The 23,015-nt window shown below is 36.6% G+C and overlaps 1 protein-coding gene across 1 annotated transcript in view; it reads left to right on the top strand.

Annotated features, from left to right (window-relative positions):
• Positions 1 to 23,015, top strand: part of ZRANB3 (zinc finger, RAN-binding domain containing 3) — a 250,551-nt gene that overhangs the window by 76,853 nt on the left and 150,683 nt on the right. Inside the window, exon 3 of the mRNA XM_008583513.1 lies at positions 21,216 to 21,234. Coding sequence (XP_008581735.1) covers positions 21,216 to 21,234 — 19 coding nt within the window. The remainder of the gene's footprint in view (positions 1 to 21,215; positions 21,235 to 23,015) is intronic.

Here is a 23,015-nt window from a genome sequence, read left to right as displayed (position 1 = left end):
TTTATGGTGGAGTCTTGAGGTTTTTCTATACATAGGATCAGGTCATCTACAAACAGGGACAATTTGACTTTGTCTTTTCAAACTGGATGTCCTTTATTTCTTTCTTTTGCCTGATTGCTCTGGCTAGTACTTCAAATATTCCATTAAATAGGTTTGGTGAGAATGGAAGTCCTTTTCTTGTTCCTGTTCTTAATGAAAAGATTTTAGATTTTCCTCATTCAGGATCATGTTGGCAGTGGGTTTGTCATACATAATTTTTATTGTGTTGAGATACTTTCTTTCTGTACCTAATTTATTGAGTATCTTTATCACGAAGGGAGGATGGATTTTGTCAAATGCTTTTTCTGTGTCTGTTGAGATGATCATATGGTTTTTGTCCTTTATTTTGTTGATGTAGTATATCACATATATTGATTTACGTATGTTGAACCTCTGTTTCAGTTTTTTGGATAGTTAGAAAAGGGTTGGTATTGATTCTTCTTAATGGTTTGGCAGAATTCAGCAGTGAAGCCATTGGTCTTAGGCTTTCCATTGTTGATTTACGTATGTTGAACCTCTGTTTCAGTTTTTTGGATAGTTAGAAAAGGGTTGGTATTAATTCTTCTTAATGGTTTGGCAGAATTCAGCAGTGAAGCCATTGGTCTTAGGCTTTCCATTTTTTTAAGACTGTTGATTAGTGCTTTAATCTCCTAGCTTGTGTTGACTGCTTAGTTCACTTGTTTAGAGCTGATGCTGATAACACCAAGTTCAAGGCCAACCACTAAAAAGAAGAAGAGGAAAAAAAACCGATTCTAATAATCTTCTTGCTGATTATTGGTCTGTTCAGGTTTTCTATTTTTTCTTGGTTCAGTCTTGGTAGTTTGTATGTGTCCAGAAATTTATCCGTTTCCTCCAGATGTCTTCCAGATTTTCAAATTTGTTGGCATATAGTTGTCCATAATAGTCTCTAATGATTCTTTGTATTTCTGTGGTATCAGTTATAATGTCTCCTTTTTCATTTCTGATTTTCATTATTTGGTTCTTCTCTCTTCTTTTATTAGTTAATCTAGCTAATGGTTTGTCCATTTTGTTTATTTTCTGAAAAACCAACTTTTTGTTTCATTGATCTTTTATATTTGGGGGGGTGGGTTCTATTTCATTTAGTTATGCTCTAATCTTTTTGAGGTGGTAAGATACAGTTTCTTTCTCTTTCTCATTTGCATTATTGTTCTACCAGTGGGTTCTTTCTTTAGTATTAATGGTAGTGATTATCATTTTTTGGATTCCAAATGCAGGACTCTCTTGAGGATTTCTTGTAGGGCTTATTATGTGGTGGTGAGCTCCTACAGTTTTTGTTTGTCTGGGAGATAAACTATTTCTCTTTCATTTCTGAAGGATGGCCTTGCTGGGTATAGTATTCTTGGTTAGAAATTCTTTTATTTTAGTACTTTGAATGTATCATCTCATTTTCTTCTGGCCTGTAGGGTTTTTCCTGAGAAGTCTGCTGTCAGTCTGATGGGGACTCCCTTATATGTGACTTGATGCTTTTCTCCTGCTGTAGGAGAATCTCCTTTGTCTTTGACTTTTAACTTATTTCAAATCTATTTTTTTATTTTAAATTTTATTTATTTATTTATTTTTTTTGGGGGGTGGCTGACCAGCAGAGGTAACCAAACCCTTGACCTTGGTGTTATAAGGCAACACTCTAACCAACTGAGTTTACCAGCTGTCCCTGACTTTTGACAGTTTGACTACAGTATGTCTTGGAGAGGATCTTTTTGGAGTGAATCTATTTGATGAAACTTTGAGCCTCTTAGATCTGGAAGTTTGTATCTCTCCCCGTACCTGGGAGGTTTTTTGCTATTATTTCATTGAATAGGTTTTCTGTGCCTTTTCCTTTCTCCACCACTTCCAGGACATCCATGATTCAGATGTTTTTGTGATTAAGGTTATCTGATAACTCTTGTAGATTTTTTAAAATTCTTTTTTCTTTTTTTTATGTCTGTCTGGGTATTTTGAAGAGACTGTCTTCAAGATCAGAAATTCTTTCTTCCAATAGCTCTAGCCTCCTGCTTAAGCTCTCGTTGTAATTTTTATTTCATTGGATGAGTCCTTCAGTTCTAGGAGTTCTGCTACATTCTTTTTAAAGGTATCTATCTGTTTGTAAATTTCCTCCCTCATATCCTGGATTGTTTTTCTCAGTTCATTTTGTCATCTGAGTCTTCTTGTATCTCATTGAGTTTCCTTAAAATTGTTGCTCAGAATTCCTTTCAGACATTTCAAGGGTCTCCTAATGTTTGGGATCTGGTACTTGTGAGTTATTTTATTCCTTTGGTGGTGAATATTTTACTGTTTTTCATATTTCTAGTATCCCTGTGTTGAGGTCTGGTGATCTGGTGGAGCAGTTCCTTCTTTTAATACTCTGGAGTGTTTTTTGTGGAGAGAGACTCTCTTCTGTGTATGTGTTTTGTATTGATCTTTAGATGGGATATTTTAGCTTTGGTTCCAGGTAGACTTATTCATGTAGTCTCTGTGTGGTTTCTTTGGCCTTATTCAGTGTCAGAGTTGTCTGTGAGTGCCTCTGTGGCCTAGGCACTGGTGCACTCAGTGGTTCTTTACTGAAGTAAGTGATACTTCATTTGGTCATCAAGGTTGTATGTGAGATCTCAGGTTCTTGGGAGAAGTGCCTGAGTATTCTCTCACTTGTTGGCTGAGGTTGGTGACCTAGTGGTTCTTTACTGAAGTAAGTGATACTTCATTTGGTCATCAAGGTTGTATGTGAGATCTCGGGTTCTTGGGAGAAGTGCCTGAGTATTCTCTCACTTGTTGGCTGAGGTTGGTGACCCTGGGTGGTCTTGTTGTCACTAGATCTTGATAGGTGCACTAGGGTATACTGTGGTTCCTCAGCTTGAATGAGTGACCCTGGGCAGTGTTTCTTCTTTGGGTCAATGCATCAGTCACGTGATCTCTGTGAGTAGTTCCCACCACTGGGTGTATGGGGCTGCACTCACTCACCTCTTTTCTTTTTCCCCTTGTCTGGCAAAACACAGGAGTACCTGGATCTGGATGAGGTAGAGCTGGTGGCACCTGGATTGAGTAGCTGTGGCAGCAGTGTCAGTGACTATAACAGGGAACAGAACAAACAACTGAGAGGGGAGATGGATGGTTGCAGCTGTAGCACTCTGGGGCTGGATGATGCCAGCTCCAGCCAGCAGGAGCAGCAGTACAAGCCACTCCGGGGGAGGGCTGTGGGTTCTGCAGGTAGTGGGAGCTGCATGGTAGGGGCCCCAGAGGCTGTGGCTGGAGGGTCCACCAGCAGCTGTGGTAGGGAGCATGATGATCTCTTGTGCAGGGAGATGGGTGATGGCTCTGGGATCAGACAATAGCACTGGCAACCACGGTGGTGGTGGCAGCAGGCTGGGGCATGAGCAAAAAGACGATAACCTCTGGGAAGTGCTCATGGCTGAGCAGATTCTCTTTGCGACAGGGAAGATTCCTCCTTTGCCACTCCTGGTGACAGAGACGTGGTGATTGATGCTTTGTGCCTCTTTTTCCTCTCTATGTCACTCTCCTAGGTTTTCACACTCCACAGGACTCTCACCAAACTCCTGCTGCCCTCTCATGCTCTCCCACTGGTGCTCTCCTAAGTACTTAGCTGTCCATTCCTTGTTCTGTTCTTTTTCCATGGGAGGAACATGCCCTGGGCACCTCTAGTCCACCATCTTGCCCGGAAGTCCCATTTTTAATTCTTAAGGCAAGACGACTATCTTATCTTAAAAATTACTTGTGTACCTAGAAGAATACATTGACTTTCATTCATTTAATAAACAATTTCAATAATTTGCATCATTCTGACAACTTAATTTTTAGTACAGTAATGATTTATTTATTAACATACTGTTTAAAGATAGGCTTATAGAGGAGTAATTTACATAAGTAAAATTCATTCTCTTAAAGTGTACAGTTTGATGAGTTCTAGCAAATTTCTACAACTGTGTAATGACCACCAAAATCCAAATGGAAAAGACTTTCATCATAAGAAATTCTCTCATGCCCTTTGTAGTTAATCCCCTCTCCTGGTCTCTAATTTTTGGCAATGACTGATCTGATTTCTGTCCCTGCCATTTTGCTTTTTCCAGACTGCCATATAAGTGGAATTACATATTGTGCAGCATTTGTGTCTGGCTTCTTTCACTGACAAAGCTTTAGAGATTGATCTGTGTTATTGCATGTGTCAATCCTTTTTAATGCTGAGTAGTATTACATTGTATGGATGAACAATTTGTATGTCCATTCACTAGATGATGGACATTGGATTGTGCCTTGGATTGAGTCACACCCCCGGCCCCCAAAACTTGGCCCACACTGTGACAGTGTTAAGAGGGTGGGAAATCTTGTTATGGTTGAAAGGTGGGGCCTTGAATAGGTGATTGGATTGTAGGACCATGCCGTAGTGAATGAATTAATAATGGTGGTCAGGGGTGTGGTTCTGAGGATCTCCTTTTAAAGAGCACATGAGAGTCTCTACCTCTCTCTCTGCTCTGCCATTTCTGCCATGTGGGACTCTTGGGTCACTGTCTCTACCACCAAGACCCTCACCAGATGTGTTCCCTGGACCTTGGACTTCCCAGCCTCTGAAACTGTAAGCAATAAATTTTGTTTTCTTTATAAATCACCCCGTTTTGTGTATTTTTTTTATAAGCAACAGAAACAGACTAATACAGATTGCTTACAGTTTTTATGATTATTAATAAAGCTACTGAAAATGTTCACATGCAGGTTTTTGTGTGAATATTTTATTTCTTTTGTATAAATACTCATGAGTGGGATTGCTGGGACATGTGGTAAATGTTATGTTTAACTTTATAAGAGACTACTAAGCTATTTTTAAAATTGGGAATATATTTTTCATTCCCACCAACAAATACAGGAGGGTTCTAGTCATTCTACATCCTTGTCGGTATTTGGCATTATAAATTCTTTTAATTTTAGCCATTCTAGTAGGAAGATAGTGGTGTTTCATTGTGGTTTTGTTTTGTAGTTTTCAGATGACTAATGATGTTGACCACATTTTCTTGTGCTTACTGGCCATCTGTACATTTCTGGTGGTGAAGCATCCGCCCAAATCTTTTGCCCAATTAAAAATTGAAGAGTCTTCTTAATATTGAGTTCTAAGAGTTGTTTATATTAGTATATTCTGGGTACAAGTCCATTTTCAGCTGCTATATTTTCTTCCAGCCTGTGACTTGCCCTTAAATTATCTTCCAAAGAGCAAATTTAAATTTTGGTGAAGTCCATTTCATCAGTATTTCATGCTTTTTGTGTCTTATCTTGAAAAAAAACCCAATCTAACCCAAGGTCACAAAGATATTTTTCCTTTGTTTTCTTCCACAAGTTTTTTAGTTTTTGCTCTTAGTGTAGATCTGTAATACATTTGTACTTAAATTTTGTATGTGGTATGAGGTATGGGTTGAGGGTTTTGTTTTGTTTTTGCATATGGAAGTCCAATTATTTTACCACCATTTGTTGGAAAGATTGTCGTTTCACTGTCAAATTACTTCGTCACCTTTATTAAAAATCATTTGATCATATATGAACGGATTTATTTCTCAACTGTATTCCATTCCATTGATCTGTGTATCTATTCTTATGCAAATGTCACATTGTTTAGATTATTATAGCACTATAGTAAATATTGACATTTTGGTTATTCTTGTAATAAGAAAACATGAACCATGTTGTAGGAAATAAGATTATAAACTCAAGGTATAGAGTAAGATTTATTTACTAAGCTGCACCCAGGAAGGAATAAGGGTGAGCATGTATGAACTGGAGTTGTTTACTATCACACCTCAATTTCTACATTAGCTTTTTATAGGCATGCCATTTATATTCTTAAAAGAGAATATTTCCTTTGGGGACTTTGTCACAAGGAGGGTGAGCATGTATGAACTGGAGTTGTTTACTATCACACCTCAATTTCTACATTAGCTTTTAATAGGCATGCCATTTATATTCTTAAAAGAGAATATTTCCTTTGGGGACTTTGTCACAAGATGATGATGTAAAAAATGTTATAATAAAAATATTACATTGCTTAATATTCTATGTTGTTCATTTATAATTGAGTTGTAGTTGAGTGCTATTTGTAAACAATGCCGATAATGCTTTTGAAAGGGAAAGATCTCAATATTTGGCCAGGGGGAGTAAAACAAGATTCTATCAATTTTGAGAGTAATTTTGCTCTAACTGGCAGTCTCTGTGACATTGCAGCTCTTTCTGTGTGTGGGGTCTGATTTGTTTTTCAATGATTATTTTGCATTTTCCTCAATGCTGAATTTATAATAATTAACTTTTTATACTCCAACATAGGACTTTGAACTTATTCCATTAAATTACATCCTATTGGTATGGGCTGTATGTATTCACTCCTCTGATAAATCCACGTTTTGTTTCTTTATCCAGTCTTAATAGAAAGATTTTATTTATCAAACCAAAGGCATAACCTTTAGGTACTGTAGCAGAAATTTTCTTCAGGTGACTAATTCTTAAAAGGTGGTTCATGGATATATTCTAAAGCAGGTTGTCCCGCTATTACTAATGTCGGAATCCTGTCTACATTGCCAATTGTAAAGCTCTTATCCTGTTCGTGACACCAATTGTAAAGCTGCAACGACCATTCCAGTTGTTGGGCTCTTTTACCTGTCAGTAATCCTGCCAACTGGGCTGATTGTGGGGCTGGGTCTGGAGCTCACAGACCCCTCAAGCCCGTTCACAGACTGGGTCACAAACCCTTCACACGCCAGGCTGGGTCCCCAGACCACTTACATGCAGGTCTATGAGCTAGGTAACCGGCCAAAAAATCCTTGCAAGGCATAGGTTGGAAAGTATGGCTGCTCACAGCTGCCGCTGCCCAGGACAGACCGCCAGCCCCACAAAATCTAAAACCCTTCTTTTCCAATCTCTTTTTCAACTAGGAGTGGTTATGTGACATTGTGACCAGTGAGGCCTCAGTAGAAGTCACTAGGTGGTGATTCTGGGAAAGCTTGTTAAAATAGGATTGACTCACTTGGCACATGTCCTTTTGTCCTCTTCGTTTCTGCATCAAACAATGTTGCCAAACCTGAAATTGGAATAGCTGTCTTGTGATCTACCAGGTAGGAAAGAACAAGGTGATTGTGCAGGTGTGGCTCTGACATCTGTGGCCACTGCTTCAGCCTTGGACTGTGTACCTCTAAACCTCCTGTTAAGTAAGGGTGGAAAATTGTGCTATTTTAGCCATTATTATGTGCAGCTGAACTCAATTCCCCATCATTAAAAAGTAAATACAGGAGCAGATAAAGTTTAAATATTAAATAGACATAGGCTGTTTCTTTTGGCCATTAAACTCAGCAGCATCAATTTAGCTTCTGCGAAATAACATGATCTATTATATTAAATTAATAATATTAAGTTGAAGTTTTTATTTTATGGTTTATTTGTATTTAATTTTGTAAATGTTTTAAAAATATTCTCTAAAAGCTGTAATTGTATGGAATTTGTACCTAATTTTAGTTTGTACATATTTAACGTAATAAAAAAATTTAAACAGTGGGGCTTTTGGACAATATTTTTCCTTTAAAATGAATTTGTTGATTATTCAGATATGATGGCCTACCCTAGGGTAATGTGTTATCCTTGAATCCAGCCAATATTTTAATGTTTCAATGTGTCTTTCTCAATGTAACCTTTATTGAACATCAGGATAGAAGTGACTGCTTCCCTCTTCTGCCCGTGAACAAACTTCTACCATAACATCAGTAACATTTAGTACACTTATTTGTTTATATGTGTATCTCTTGCTCAGACTAAGAGCTTAGCTTTATGCTTGATGCTCAAAGGTGTTTGGTGAATGACTAAATAAATCTCGTGTACTTGGTGGTTATTGAAACTGAAAATCTATTTTTGATATATACTTACCCTAATTGACCCCCATGTCTCCACAGGATAGTGACTGTAATAGAAACGCTCAGGTTTTCTTAGCAGATAATTTAATAAATCCAAAAACCATACTAAAAAGCCTAAACAAAAGGTCAGTGTCATATTATATTTTGAGAGAGGTTTCCAGTTTGTAATAAAACCATTTGACTTATTCCTTCACCTACTATCAACATTTAAGTACCAATTATGTCGATATCTTTATTAATGAAATAATTTTAGTATAGTGAATCATTTTTACTGCTTATAAAATCACTGTAGACTAGATCAAGCAGACCTGACTTACTTCTTTATTGCTTTTTTATATAAACTATATATTTTTTGTTTGTTTTTGCATAGTACATATTTTTTGTTGTTGTTAATATTCATGAGATACAAAGATGATTGTCTCCACTCATGCCCAAGACGTGATGGCCAGATCCTTACTGGCAGCATGCCCTTACTACAAATTCCAGTTATACCCTATGTCCCCCACTCAATTATCCCCAACCTCCCTCTCATCCCCCTTTCCCTGACTCTACTTTGTATCCCTAGGTATGCTCTCTCCCTCTAGAAGTCCAACATACCACTGTGGTCTTTCTTTCCTTACTTCTTTCTCTCTTAGCTCCTACTTATGAGTGAGTACATGTGGTATTTATCCCTTTGTGCTTTGCTGCTTTCACTCAGCATAAGTTTCTCCAAGCTTATCCATGTTCTTGCAAATGGGAGAATTTCATTCTTTTTATAGCATAGTAGTGGTCCATGGTGTGTGTGTGTATTTCAATGGACATTTAGATTGGTTCCATATCTTGGCTATTGTAAACAGAACTGTGATGAACATGGGAGTGCAGGTATGCCGTTGACATGATGTTCCATTCCCAGAGGTAGGATGCCTGGATCGTATAGAAGATCAATCTGTAGTTGTTTGAGAAACCTCCTTACTGTTTTCCATAGTGGTTGTACTAATTTACAGTCCCACCAACAGTGTAGGAACATTCCCTTCTCTCCACACCCTCACTAGTGTTTGGTTTTTTCTGTCTTTTTGATTATAGCCAGTCTAACTGGTGTGAGGTGATATCTCAATGCATATTTCATTTGCATTTCCCTGATGACTAGTGATGTTCAGTATTTTTTCATGTACCTGTTGGCCATTTGTATGTATTCCTTTGAAAAATGTCTGTTTAGCTCCTTTGCCCAATTTTTAATTGCGTTATTTGTTTTTTTACTGTAATTGCTTGAGTTCCTTGTATATTATGGATATGAATCCTTTGTCGGAGGCATAGTTAGCAAAAATTTACTCCCAATCTGTAGGTTGTTGTTCCACTCTGTTGATTGTTTCCTTTGCTGTGCCGAAGCTTTTTAGTTTGACATAGTCCCATTTGTTCATTTTTTCTTTTGTTGCTTGTGCTTTTCGGCTCTTGTTCATGAAGTCTGTGCCCAGACCTAGTTCTTGAAGTGTTTCACCTATATTTTCCCTTAGTAATTTTACAGTTTCAGGTCTTATACTTGTCTTTAATCCCTTTTGAGTTGATTTTAGTATATGGTGAGAGATGCATGTCTAGTTTCATTCTTCTGCATATGGATATCCACTTTTCCCAATACCACTTATTGAAGAGACAGTCTTTTCCCCAATGTATGTTTTTGTTGCCTTTTTCAAATATCAGATGGCTGTAAGCCTGAGGGGTGATTTCTGGGTTCTCTATTCTGCTCCACTGGTCTGAGTGTCTATTTTTATGCCAGTGCCATGCTATTTTGATTACTATAGCTTTGTAGTATAATTTGAAGTCAGGAAGTGTTATGCCTCTGGCTTTATTTCTTTTGCTCAGGATTGCTTTGGCTATTTAGGGTCTTTTGTTGTTCCATATGAATGTTAAGATTATTTTTTCCATTTCTGTGAAGAATGTCATTGGTATTTTGATAGGGATTGCACTGAATCTGTAGACTGCTTTGAGTAGAATAGACATTTTCACAATGTTAATTCATCCAATCCAAGAGCATGGAATGTCTTTCCATTTTTTGTGTCTTCTTTAATTTCTTTCAGTAGTGATTTGTAGTTCTCATTGTAGAGATCTTTCACCTCCTTGGTTAAATACCTCCTAGGTATTTTATTTTTTTGTATGACTGTTGAAAATGGGCTTACTTTCTCGATTTCTCTTTCTGTTAGTTCATTATTGTAGAATATACATATAACTGATTTGGGGGCATTTATTGTATCCTGCAATGTTACTGAAATTATTAATCAGCTCTAGGAGTTTTTTGATGCATTTTTTAGGTTTTTTTCTATATATAGTATCATGTCATCTGCAAATAGGCGCAGTTTGACTTCATCTCTTCCAATCTGGGTGTTCTTTATCTCTTTTCTTGCCTGATTGCTCTGGCTAGTACCTCCAGTACTATGTTAAATAGAAGTGGTGAGGGTGGGCGTCCTTGTCTTGCTCCTGTTCTTAAGGGAAAAGCCTTCAGTTTTTCCCCATTCAGAATGATACTGGTGGTGGCCTAGTCCTAGATGGCTTTTATTGTTTTGAGATACTTTCCTTCTGTACCTAATTTGCTGAGAGTCTTTATCATGAAAGATGTTGAATTTTGTCAAATGCTTTTTCTGTGACCATTGAGATAATCATATGGTTTTTTTCCTTGAGTTTGTTGATGTGATGTATCAACATTTATTGACTTTTGTGTGTTGAACCATCCTTGCATCCCTGGGATGAGTCCCACTTGATCATGGTGTATAATTTTTTTAATACATTGCTGTATTCTGGTTGCTAATATTTTGTTGAGGATTTTTGCATCTATGTTCATCAAGGTTATTGGCTTGTAATTTTCTTTTTTTGTTGTGTCTTTATCTGGTTTTGGTATCAGTTATGTTGGCCTCATAGAATGAGTTTGGGAGAGTGGCTTCTGTTTCAATTTTTTGGAATAGTTTGAGGAGAATTGGTGTTAAATCCTTTTTAAACATTTGATAGAATTCAGCTGTAAAGTCATCTGGACCTGGGCTTTTCTTTGTTGGAAGATTGCTGATGACTGCTTCAATCTCGTTGCTTGTTATTGGTCTGTTAAGGTTTTCTGTCTCTTCTTGATTCAGTCTGGGTAGTTTGTATGTGTCCAGAAATTTATCCATATCTTCCAGGTTTTTGTATTTGTTGTCATACAGTTGTTTATAATAGTTTCTAATGATTTTTCTTATGTCTGTGGTATTGGTTGTAATGTCTCCCTTTTCATTTCTGATTTTTGATAATTTGGGTCTTCTCTCTTTTTATTTTTGTTAACCTAGCTAATGGTTTGTCTATTTTATTTATCTCTTGAAAAACCAACTTTTTGTTTTGTTTATTTTTTCTATTGTTTTTTGTGTCTATTTCATTTAACTTTGCTCTGATATTAATTATTTCTTTCTATCTGCTACCTTTAGGATTGGATTGTTGTTATTTTTCTAGTTTGAGGTATAGAATTACATTGTTTATTTGAAGTCTTTCCATTCTTTTGATGTAAATATTTATTTCAATAAATTTCCCTCTTAGTACTACTTTTGCCATATGCCACAGGTTTTGGTATGATGTGTCTCTATTTTCATCAGTTTCAAGAAATTTTTTTGATTTCCTGTTTAATTTCTTCTTGGTCCCATAGGTCATTCAGGAGCCTGTTGTTTAGTTTCCATGTATTTGTATAGTTTCCAGAGTTTTGCTTGTTATTAATTTCCAGTTTTAGTCCATTGTGTTCTGGAAAGATACTTGGTATGATTTCAGTTTTTTAAAATTTGAGACTAGGGCCGACCCCATGGCTCACTTGGGAGAGTGCGGTGCTGGGAGCGCAGCGGCGCTCCCACCGCGGGTTCGGATCCTATATAGGGATGGCCGGTGCGCTCACTGGCTGAGCGCAGTGCGGACCACACCAAGCCAAGGGTTGTGATTCCCTTACTGGTCACAAAAAAAGGAAAAAAAAAATTTGAGACTGTATTTGTGACCTACTATATGGTCTATCCTGGAGAATGTTCCATGTGCTGATGAGAAGAAAGTATGTTCTTTAGTTGTTGGGTAAAATGGTCTGTATATATCTACCAGGTCCGGTTGATCCCAGGTAGAGTCTAAATCCTGTGTTTCCTTGTTGATTTTTTGCCTGGAAGATCTGTCCCATACTGAGAGAGGGATATTCAGGTCACCCACTATCAATGTATTATGGCCTATTTCTTTCTTTGGTTCTTAGAGTGTTTCCTTTATATATCAGGGTGCTCCAGTATTGGGTGCATACCTATTTATGATTGTTATATCTTCTAGCTGGGTAGATCCTTTTATCATTAACTGGCAGCCTTCTTTGTCTCTTTTTATGTTTTTTGTTTTAAAGTCTATTTTATTTGATATAAAAATAGCTACTCCTGCTTGTTTTTGGTTTCCATTTGCATGGTATGTTTCCATCCCTTCCCTTTTATTGTGTTTGTGTCTCTTCAGTTGAGGTATGTCTCTTGAAGACAGCATATACTTGGGTCTAGCTTTTTAATCCAACCAATCAGTCTGTGTCTTTTGAATGCGGAGTTTAATCCATTCACATTTAGGGTAGTTATTGACAGGTATTGTTTAATTCCTGTCATTTACTAGCTTTTTGTTTAGATGATTTAAATATTTTTTGATCATTACTTCCCCTTTTATCTCTCTTCTTCAATGTTAAGTGGAAATTTAAGGTGGCAAGATTTAGCTTCTTTCTCTTTCTCACTGGCATTTTTATTTTAATGGTGGGTTTTGCTCTTTCTTGTGTATTTGTGATAGCGATCATCATTATTCAGATTCCAGATGAAGGACTCCCTTGAGAGTTTCTTGCAGGACTGATCATGTGGTGGTGAACACCCACAATTTTTGTTTGTCTGAGAAATATGCTATTTCTCCCTCATTTCTGAGGGAGAGCCTTGCTGGGTAAAGAATTCTTGGCTGGCAATTTTTTTTCTTTTAGTATTTTGAATATATCATTTGACTTTCTTCTGGCCTGTAGGGTTTCAGTTGAGAAGTCTGCTGTTAGTCTAATGGGGGTTCCCTTATAGGTGATTTGGCACTTTTCTCTTACTGTTTTTAGAATTTTCTCTTTGTCTTTGAGCTTTGCAAATTTGAGTATAATATGTCTTAGAGAGGATCTTTTTGGATTGAATCTGTTTGGGGACCTTTGAACTTCCTGGATCTGAAGGGCTGCATCTCTCCCCACACCTGGTAAGTTTTCTGTTATTATTTCCTTCAGAAGGTTTTCAATACCTTTTCCTTTCTCCTCCCCTTCTGGAATACCCACGATTCAGATGTGAGAGCGCTTGAGGTTGTCTGCTCTCTCTCTTAGATTTTCTTCATTATTTTTAATTCTTTTTTCCTTTTTTTTTTTTTTTTTAATCTGCCTGGGTTGTTTCAAACAGACCATCTTTGATACCTGAAATTCTTTCTTCTGCTTGCTCTAGCCTGCTGCTCAAGCTCTCTGTTGTGTTGTTTATTTTATTGAGTGAATCTTTGATTTCTAGGAGTTTTACCACACTCTATTTTAAGGTATTAATCTCTTTGTAAATTTCCTCCTTCATATTGTGGATATTTTTTCTTGTTTCATTGTGATCTCTAATTGAGTCTTGTTTTATCTCTTCGAGTTTTCTTAAGATCATTGCCTGGAATTCCTTTTCAGACACTTCAAGGATTCCCTGTTCTGTGGGGTTTGAAATTTGAGCATTACTGTATTCCTTCAGTGGTGTCATATCTTCTTGTTTGTTTGTAGGTCTAGTATTTTTTGTTTGATGTTTGGTCATCTGGTATAGGACTTGCTTCTTCTATTACTCTGGGGTTGGCTATAAGGATAAAAATTTCTTCCTCTATTTCTAGGCTCTACTAGTGACTCTTAAGTCAATGTAGTCGAGTGAGCAGCAGGTTGCCTGTAGAGTGGCCTTGGCTGCTACTGTGGTAGTGAACTGTCCTTGCAGTAACACCAGTTGTGGCAGTGGCTATATTACACCAAATTGGCTCCTCTTCCAGATTCTGTGACTGTAGACTGTGCCCCCAGTACCATGCGGGTCTCGGCTTACCTTGGTGGCAGCTGTGGCTGTGTGATTTCCCTGCGGGGCCTAAGACTGAGTTGTGCATGCTTCCCTCCAGGGCCTAAGACTGAATCCTGGTACCATGCAGGTCTCAGCTCACCTCAGCAGCTGCTGCAGCTCTGGGCACTTCCCTCTGGGGCCTAAGGCTGAGCCCCAGTGCTGCACGGTTCTTGGCTCACCTTGGTGCCTGCTGGGCCTGTGGGTGCTTTCCTCCGAGGCCTAAGACTGAGCCCCGGTGCCACGCGGGTCTCAGCTCACCTGGGTGGCTACTGCAACTGTGGGTGCTTCCCTCCGGGATGTAAGATTGAGCCCTGGGGCCTAAGATTGAGCCCCGGTGCTATGTAGGTTTTGGCTCACCTCGGCACCTGCTGCGGCTGTGGGTGTTTCTCTCCAGGACCTAAGACTGACACACTACATTTTTGTTTTTAACTCCAAAATATTCTTATGAATGCTATTGTCTAATGAAGCCCTACAAATTCTCTACTAAGTGCTGCAGGAGTAATCAACTTTTCTGACCTGCGTTTTTATAAACAAGAATAAATAATTGTGTAAAAGCTAATATGTGAAATAATGGCTCAGTGGGAATTATTATATATCCTGAGAGCAATAATTTTCTCAAAACAGCTGAGGTACACCGTTTTTTCCCTAACCATGTAGTAGGATGCAAAGACTATTTCCTGTTTCGTTCTCTTTCAGTAAAATTTATAGGGCAGTTTTGTGCTAATGGAGTCAAACTAATGAAGCATAATATTTTCAAGATATTATCAAGCATTAGAGACTAGTTTAATTTTTTTAAAGTTCATGAACAGAGGAAGCAATTCTTTTTAAAAATTCGTTAGGTTTTTGGTGTACATAAGTAATTTATTTGTGTTACCCTGCATCTCTTATATACTTTGAAATTACTACAGGCTTTTATGTCCTTCTGTATATGACTGATATTTCATAATGGGTAAAAAGAAATAAAACAAATGTTATTTTAACTTATTTTTCAAAGTTATAATATATGCAGCTGATGTGGGTTGCTTCATCTAAAGCTTTTCTCTTCTTCCTTCCCTATTAACAGACTCTAGAATTCTTTGGGTATAACTTCCATGTGCTTCTGAACATTGATGGGTAAGGATATGATCTGGAGCTGCTGGGTATGGCAGAATAGAAGGATGACATGGGTAGGTTTCTGGATTACCCAACCCTGGAATTATCCCACTTGTGTTATGTATTGTGTGATATATTAATTCCCTTTAGTGATTAAGCCATTTTGAGTTGGGCTTCCTGTTCTTATATTGCATCCCAATGGAAACGGTGTTTATAAAACCAGGTTTTTAAGTCAATCACGTTTCCTTCAGTTTTAATGGCTAAATTTGAAGCTACTCTCCTCTGCAACTTTCTTATATCCATTACCAATATTTATTTCCTGACAGTGAACATAGTTATTTGGTTTATATTGAACTTATTATATCATCATAACAACAAAAGTTTATGGTACCTTTCCATTTACAAAGTACTGTCTTACCTCATTTGATCACAGCTCAGTTTACTTTGCTTAGTCATTTTCACAAAAAAGATGAGAAACTGGCTGTAGAGATCTAGGTTATTTGTAATTAAACCCTTGCAAATAAGAGCAGTGCTGTGAGCTTTTTACAGAAATGCAACAGACTGATTTGATATGCAACTAAAATAAATACTATCGTTTTGTAGTTTTTATTTTAAACAGAAATTTCTGACCCAAGAGAAAGTATCACACATCAAATCAATTGCTTAAGTAATCCCTTTAGAGATTTTTTTTTTTTTAAATCTAGGGCTTGATCAGCTCTAGTTTCAAATAGCAACATGCATTTTATGTCATAATAACTTCAGAATATCAGGAAGACAATGCCCAAAAGGAGGTTTTAGGTGTGGGTCTTGCATATGCCAACATCCTAACTTACAGATTTAGTATTTGTATATGGGTGATACTTAAAACTATTGAGAGTGGGTGATAGCCTTAGAATTTAGGTGAAACAAGAATTGCAAATGACTAAAGATTGAATACCAAAGTGATGGACAGAGGAAGAGGTACTAGGGAAAGAGGCAGAGATGAGAGCTTGGAGGAGAATCAGAAGCAGCTGGGAGGTCCAGGTGAGCTTTTCCAGGAAGTGGTGGTTCTATCCAAGACACTACAAAAAGACTGAGCTAGATGAGAGCTAAAGCCAAAGCAATGAAAAATAGATATTTTTTTTTTCTCATTTTCAACCAAATTTTTTTCCTTTTCTTAGTTTTCATGGTGGTACTGTACTATTTTGTGCACTTTCTGTGTACATTTGGATTTTGTACAAGATTAGGAAAGTTGTAAATCATAGGTTATTTGTTATTATATGAAGATACTTCAAAATGTTTATGGAAAAATATAATTGAAAAATAATACAATTGTTTCCATGAACTTTTTGAAGTACTCTTGTGTGTGTGTGTGTGTATAATAACGTGTACTTACAGAGGATATTCCTAGAAGGCTACATAGGTAATTGGTAACTTTTTGCCTCCAGGGTGGCTGGTATCTGGGACACTCTTGAGGAATGGGGTGTACAGAGACCTTCCACTTTTGTCCCTCTTAGACCACATACATGTGAATACTTTATGACATTACTTTAAGACAATACTTTATGTAAATACTTTAAGACATTACTGTGGCTAGAAAAATGTTGTGACTTGGTCCACTGAACGCAGGGTCCCTGTAGCTTGGTCTGTGGGAGTAGTGGGTGGAGTTTATTAAATTAACATTAATTAAGTCAGCATTGGTGAAATATACCATCTTAAAGAATAGGTTGTGATTGATTCCTACTAATCAACAAATTACACATGAGTGTCCAAAACACCATTAATCTCTGAGGTAATAACCTACTTCTGAAGCTGAAGCATGCATGGTAACTGATTAAGCAGATCCTGTTTTCAGGTACCGTATCCTGTATCCTGTACTTATGATTCTAAAGAGAATAAGAGTGTACATCTTATGTCCGTGAACCTCATTAAATTCTCAGTGTAATCAAAATATTCTCTTGGAGAGTTTTGCTGTTTTCTTTTTACAGATACGATTTATTCAAAAGAGATATGGACATTAATTGTAGAAAAGGTATGTAAAGAAATTAAGGAAAAGCTTCAGGTTTGATAGAAATTGTTCAGTTCTGTGGGTCTTTGAATGGAAATTTAGCTGGTGTGTAAAATGATTCTCAGGAAAGTATAGTGCTTTTCAGTTTTCTATTTCTGTCTGTATCAAATTTGGATTAAAAATAGCAAACTGAGCATGTGCATACAAAGATATGACTGCTGCAAACATTGTAGTATATATACTGATATTGTAAGTGGATTAATGTAAGGAGTCTCGAGGTATTTTAAACAACTCAGTGAAATGGAAAGTTTCGCCTTTGATGTCTGTAGTGAAGCTGGATAAATTACAATTCAAGCAATTAACAATGAATTTGGAGTAAAGAATATTATTTATTTTTTGTAACATTGAAAAACTGAACCGCTTGTAAAATTCAGATAAAAGTATATAGCTGCTGGCACCCCAAAGCAGATTTGGCAGATACAATGGATAGTCTTTAATGGAGGAAGTTTTCTTTTCAGCTGAAGTTTAAAGTCCCTGTAACTTGGATTATGTTTGCCTTTTTCCAATGAGGGGAAAATACATTTTTATTCCACAGATAATTGTAATTATGGGCAGCCCTCCCTTTACAAAGTAGACATTATTTTCAATCAAACATGCTGTAAAATATTTATAAAATGAGATTGTATTAGCCATATTTTCTTTTTTTAAATTATAGTAATACATTAAGGTCTTCATTAGTCATCTTTCTTATTTTCTTTGTCTTTATTGACTCCTTTCTTACTATTCAGGTTTCCAACATTTTCTGTAGCTATGCCCTATTTTTAATCTTTCCTTTACTACCAAAATTCCTTTCTGACTACTCTAATCTGTTACCTACACTTTTTACTACCCACAATCTCCTTAACTAATTTCACATGATGTTTACAAGTGATCTGCTAATAACTTAGTATGGTAGCCTTTTAGGTCTCATCCTTTGCAACATCTTTGTGGCATTTGAAACTGTCAACCATTTACTCTGTGGTGAATGTCTTTCCATTCAGCTTAAACCCCAGTCCTTGTTCTCCTCCTCCTTTAGTACTTCTAGTTTCTTCCTTTGCTTTCTAAATGAAAATGTTCCCAAAGTTCTGGCCATGAAAAATTCCCTCCCTCTTTCTAGAGTTTACACATGAGAACCCCATTGATTTCTACTTCTTGTGTTATCATCTTCATGTATAGCTACTTTCTCATTTTTATTCATTGTCTTGAATTGATTCCTAAGTTCCTGATTCTCATTTTTGTCTGCCTGCCAGATGTCACACTCATAGAGTCAATAAGAAACTTACTGGTTATCTATATTATTCTGTCTTTTAAAGAAATCTTCTTGACCTTAGTTTTCCTGCCAGCTCCTACCATGTTTCTTTGCTCCCCACTAAGGGATAACTCCCTGAGACAGTATTCTATTCTCACTGTCTTTCATTCCTTTTCTCCCATCTCTCTTGTGAGGCTTTGTACTCTACCATTTCATCAAAGCTACTCTTTTTGTTTGTTTTTGCAGCTGGCCAGTTCTTGACTTTAGTATTACCAGTGCCACACTCTAACAAAATGAGCTAACCAGTCAGCCCTCATTAAAGTTACTCTTGTTAGAACTATGAATGAACTCTTGCCAAATCAAATGGCCATTTCTCAGTCCTCATTTTATTAGACTTCTCAATAGCATTTTCTATAGTCATTCCTTTCCTTCTTGAAAATTTCATTATTTGGCTTCTAGGGCACCCTATTCTTTTGATATCTTCCTACATGACTGGACATTCCTTCTCAGTCTCCTTTGGTGAATCCTTCTCATTATGACCCCTAATTCCTTCAACTCCTGTTGGAGTGCTCCATGGCTCAGTATATGGTTCTCCTCTCTATACCTTTTTCCCCTTTGTGGTAAAAAACACATAACATAAAATTTGTCATCTTAATCATTTTAACTGTAGAGTACAGTAGTGTTAACTGTGTGCACCTTGATGTACAACGGATCTCTACAACTTTTTCATCTTTAAAATCCGAAGCTCTATACCCACTGAATAGCTCCCTTTTTCCTCTTCCCTTCTTTATATGCTCTTCCTCCCTGGGTGATCTCATCTAGTCTCCTGACTAAGTATCTTCTATTTGGTGTTTTGCTTTAAAATACTTTTAGCACCTCCTCTCCTTTGTTACCTCCCTTCAATTTTGCACAGTCTAATTTGGTGGGGTAGCTTCAGAGTGAACTGTTATGCAATTAAATTACCCTGTGGGTGGGTAACTGACTGAAAAGCAGTGTCAGAACCCTGGGGAAAAACTGAGGGCAGAGGATCACTGGAATAGCTTGGCTTTCAGGTTTCTAAAGTCCCCATGGTGAGATCAACTTCGATCCCTCTGAATGTACTGGATTTTCCTAACATGAGTCAGGTCTTCCCTACTTTGTATACTGGGAGAGTTGAAGTAGATAAGAGAGAATTATTAGGCTTCCTTTAGGTATTTCCAGTAGGACTGACTGTCCTTAAACTTTAGGCACTAGGCCTATTCCAACCTCAGGGATTCCTGCTGTTAAGGATAACTCAGCAACCGGACCTGATTTCCAATAAGTCATCACAGAAATAACTGACTATGTGAGAGGCCTCAGCATTTGAAAGAGGAGAATAAGAGTGAATAATCAGAGCCATATCTAGTGAATGAGAAGTGCTAGAAGAGAAAGACAAACACCTGCACAAAAATTGTAATAGCACTTAAGTAAATTCTACTTACACACACACACACACACACACACACACAGTTCCTTAAACTCAAAACCATGATTTTCAAACCATACGAGTAGATGAGTTTTTCTAAAAGATGACCATTATTGGCAGCTGAACAAGTATACTGGAAGATGTAGTGCAAGGATTATCTCAAAGCACAGAATAGAAAGCTAAATAAATGAAAATATGAAGGAACAGAAAAAAAAAGACTTGAAGGAGAGATCCAGAAAACCTAATTTATGAAAAACAGGTATTCAAAAGGTACCATATGAAGGAGAGACAACAATTAAGTAAATAATAAAGGAAAATTTCTTGGGGCTGAAGAAACACCTCTGGTGGATAAGTGAAATGAGAAACCAAGTTTCAAATTGGATTGGAGAGAAAAGACAAATACCTACTCATACCCTTGTAAAATTCATTAATCTTAACAGTAACAAATAAATCTTTTAGGTGTCCAGTCACTGTTTTAAGCTTCTATTATTTACATTCTATTTTTTCTCTAAAGATACTTATTAGGTAACCTGACTTTTTTTTCTTTTTGAAAACTAAATTGCATTTTGCCTGTAACATTTCTTGATACAAATTCTTAATTTGTATTCTATATTAAAAGAAATCTTATAAAATTGTGTAATGTCAAGACCATTGGAAATAAAGAAAGAATAAAAGAGAAATAGGGACATCATTCCTTATCAGTTTTTATAATATTCCAGAATTTTTCTTAACTAAGTTGCCTGGAAATCTTAGTTAAGAGATTAGTTTTTTCCCTTATGATTTGCTCACTGTCTCGAAGGGATCCCTGGGGATCTTGACCATGCCTGTTATTCTTTCCCTTTACTGTTTGCTTTTTCTTCTACTTAGGACCTCAGTTTATGCCCCCATCCTCAATTTTCGTTGGATAGAATTTACTTCTATAAGTTAAAAAGAAAGAGTAAAGAAGAGAAAGTTGAGCAAAATAATAGAAATCAGAACTCAGCTTGAAAATAGGCTTAGCATATATACTGTAGATTTCATATTGTATGTTGACTTAAGCTAATATGTGAACACTTATTTTCTTGCATTTTAATAAAGCATTCTTCTAATCTCTAGGGAAGACCAACCTCAAGGTTTAAGGGTGAGGAAGGAAGTCATTGGTATAATCACTTGCCATTTTGCTCACATTTTTGAAGGGTCATTGTAGCTATCTCTATGGGTGGGCTGTGGGAACAGCACATCTGAAGCACCAACACTCCCACATAGCCATATGCTGTTGGCAGCTAGAGAGTATAAAATCAGCACTGGCCCATGTTCTCGTGCACACTTATAAACACCTCTCTCTGGCTTAGTTCTTTAGCATTTGTAAACTACTTAATCAGAACTTTTTAAATGGTTGACTTTGATAATTAAGAAATTAATTTGACTTTGTTTTTATTTTTTCCAGGTGTATGGTGGCTGATGAAGTAAGTATCATAGTTTTTATGTCTATTACACAACCAGTTTATAATGTCTACTATTTTCCATGTATTCTCTGTCTTTCAATATGATTATATGTCTATATATGGGGAGAAGGAGAGAGAGATGGGAGGTGAGGAGGGGGAGGGGGAGAGAGTGAGAATGAGTGTGTGTGTGTGTGTGTTTGCAAGGCATGCATCTGAAACGATGTTAACATTAACATTAGTCATCCCAAATTTTATATTGTCACCTAGGATGCATGAATGTGCTTTGAAGTGCAGCCTCCCAAAAAGCTGAACTGTTTTTGCCTGTCATAATACTGTTTGCTTAAGAGCTAAACTTTTAAAGATTTTTCTCTAAAGGTTATTGTTAATTGTTTCCTATGAACATGAAGTGTAATGCTAAAATGGTATTTCATTATCACTAGACAATTTGATACATTTAAGTGGCATGTACTTATATATATCCATATTCATGTTTTCTCACTGTAATGGAGGGTATTGTTACATGAACTATGATACTCTTTACATACATTCTCAGAGTAATATAAATCAATAAAGTTCTAATTTTTCATACCAGTTTGAAAAATGTGTTGCTGTTTTGCATGATGCCTTTAAGAATAACAGCAAAACATACACTTTTCAAAATGCAGTATATTAGAATGAAGGAAATGGAATACATTTTTTAAAAATAAAAGTGGAACCATTAAAAAATTCTCGCAATTAATTGTCTTTTAGTTTTAGTTACATATAGACTCCTACCAATAGCTTACCTCTGCAGACTCTTTCTTAGGAAAAAAATCAATGAGTATAACGTGAATGCTATGCAAAATGGTTGATATAAGTTTTCTTGGTTTATGCTGATTTAAAATTACTTAAGTTTTTACTTTGGACTCTTTATTCTATAGGCATTGATGTAGACTAGATATTATAGTTAGAAACATAGTTATTGCCTGTGAAGAACTTCAGCAATGTAATTGGAGAAACAAGACATAGACATTGGGAAACAGCAGAAATTTCTTTTGGAACAGGATGAGTTCCAAAAGGCTCTTCATAAACTAATTAATTTGAGAGTCCAAAATGACTGAAAGAGGCTTATGTTTTTTGGTCCCTGAATACATTTTCATCAAATCGAAATGTAAAATATATTTTTCAAAACCTGAAAACTAGGCATAACCATTTTCTCTTACATGTATATGCGTAGAATATATAAGATATATGTATGCAGGTGTGTATAAATTCTTTTTCCAGACAGATCAGTTTTTTTTTTTTTTTGCGAGTCAAGTGAAGCAGTGGGAGTGGAGAAGGAACAAAGTAATCTGTAACTGGTTGTGATCAATTAGTTGTTAAGCACCACTGCACTCGGACCCACCCAGACAGATCAGTTTTATGTACACAGAAAATATAAAGGGAAACACCATCCTTGATGACCTCCATAAGTAAGGCATGTGGAAAGTCTTACATTGGTACTTTGGTCCTCACTTTTGGTGTTGTAGTAGAGATTTGAATGGGCTTTAAATTTATGGAATCACCCATGGATTGAAATAAACATTTGATCAGCATCTTCTCCCTTCTTAACTCATATTCTTCAACGAACTTCTTTCTTATCTTCAGTTGGCATTAGACTAACGAGTATGCAGAGTTCGTGATGAACCCTTAGCCACAAAGTCTTTGCATTATACCAGTCACTTTTCTTCATCTCTTATTATTTACAATTACATACGACTTTTCACATGTTGAATGATTTATCATCTTCTTTCAAAACCATTCTTATCTTTTTTTTTTTTTTT

Source organism: Galeopterus variegatus, unplaced genomic scaffold (assembly GCF_000696425.1).
Source record: "Galeopterus variegatus unplaced genomic scaffold, G_variegatus-3.0.2 Scaffold98, whole genome shotgun sequence".
NCBI lineage: Eukaryota > Metazoa > Chordata > Mammalia > Dermoptera > Cynocephalidae > Galeopterus > Galeopterus variegatus.
The sequence above is the reverse complement of the archived record's forward strand: the minus strand, read 5'-3'. Positions and strand labels throughout refer to the sequence as shown.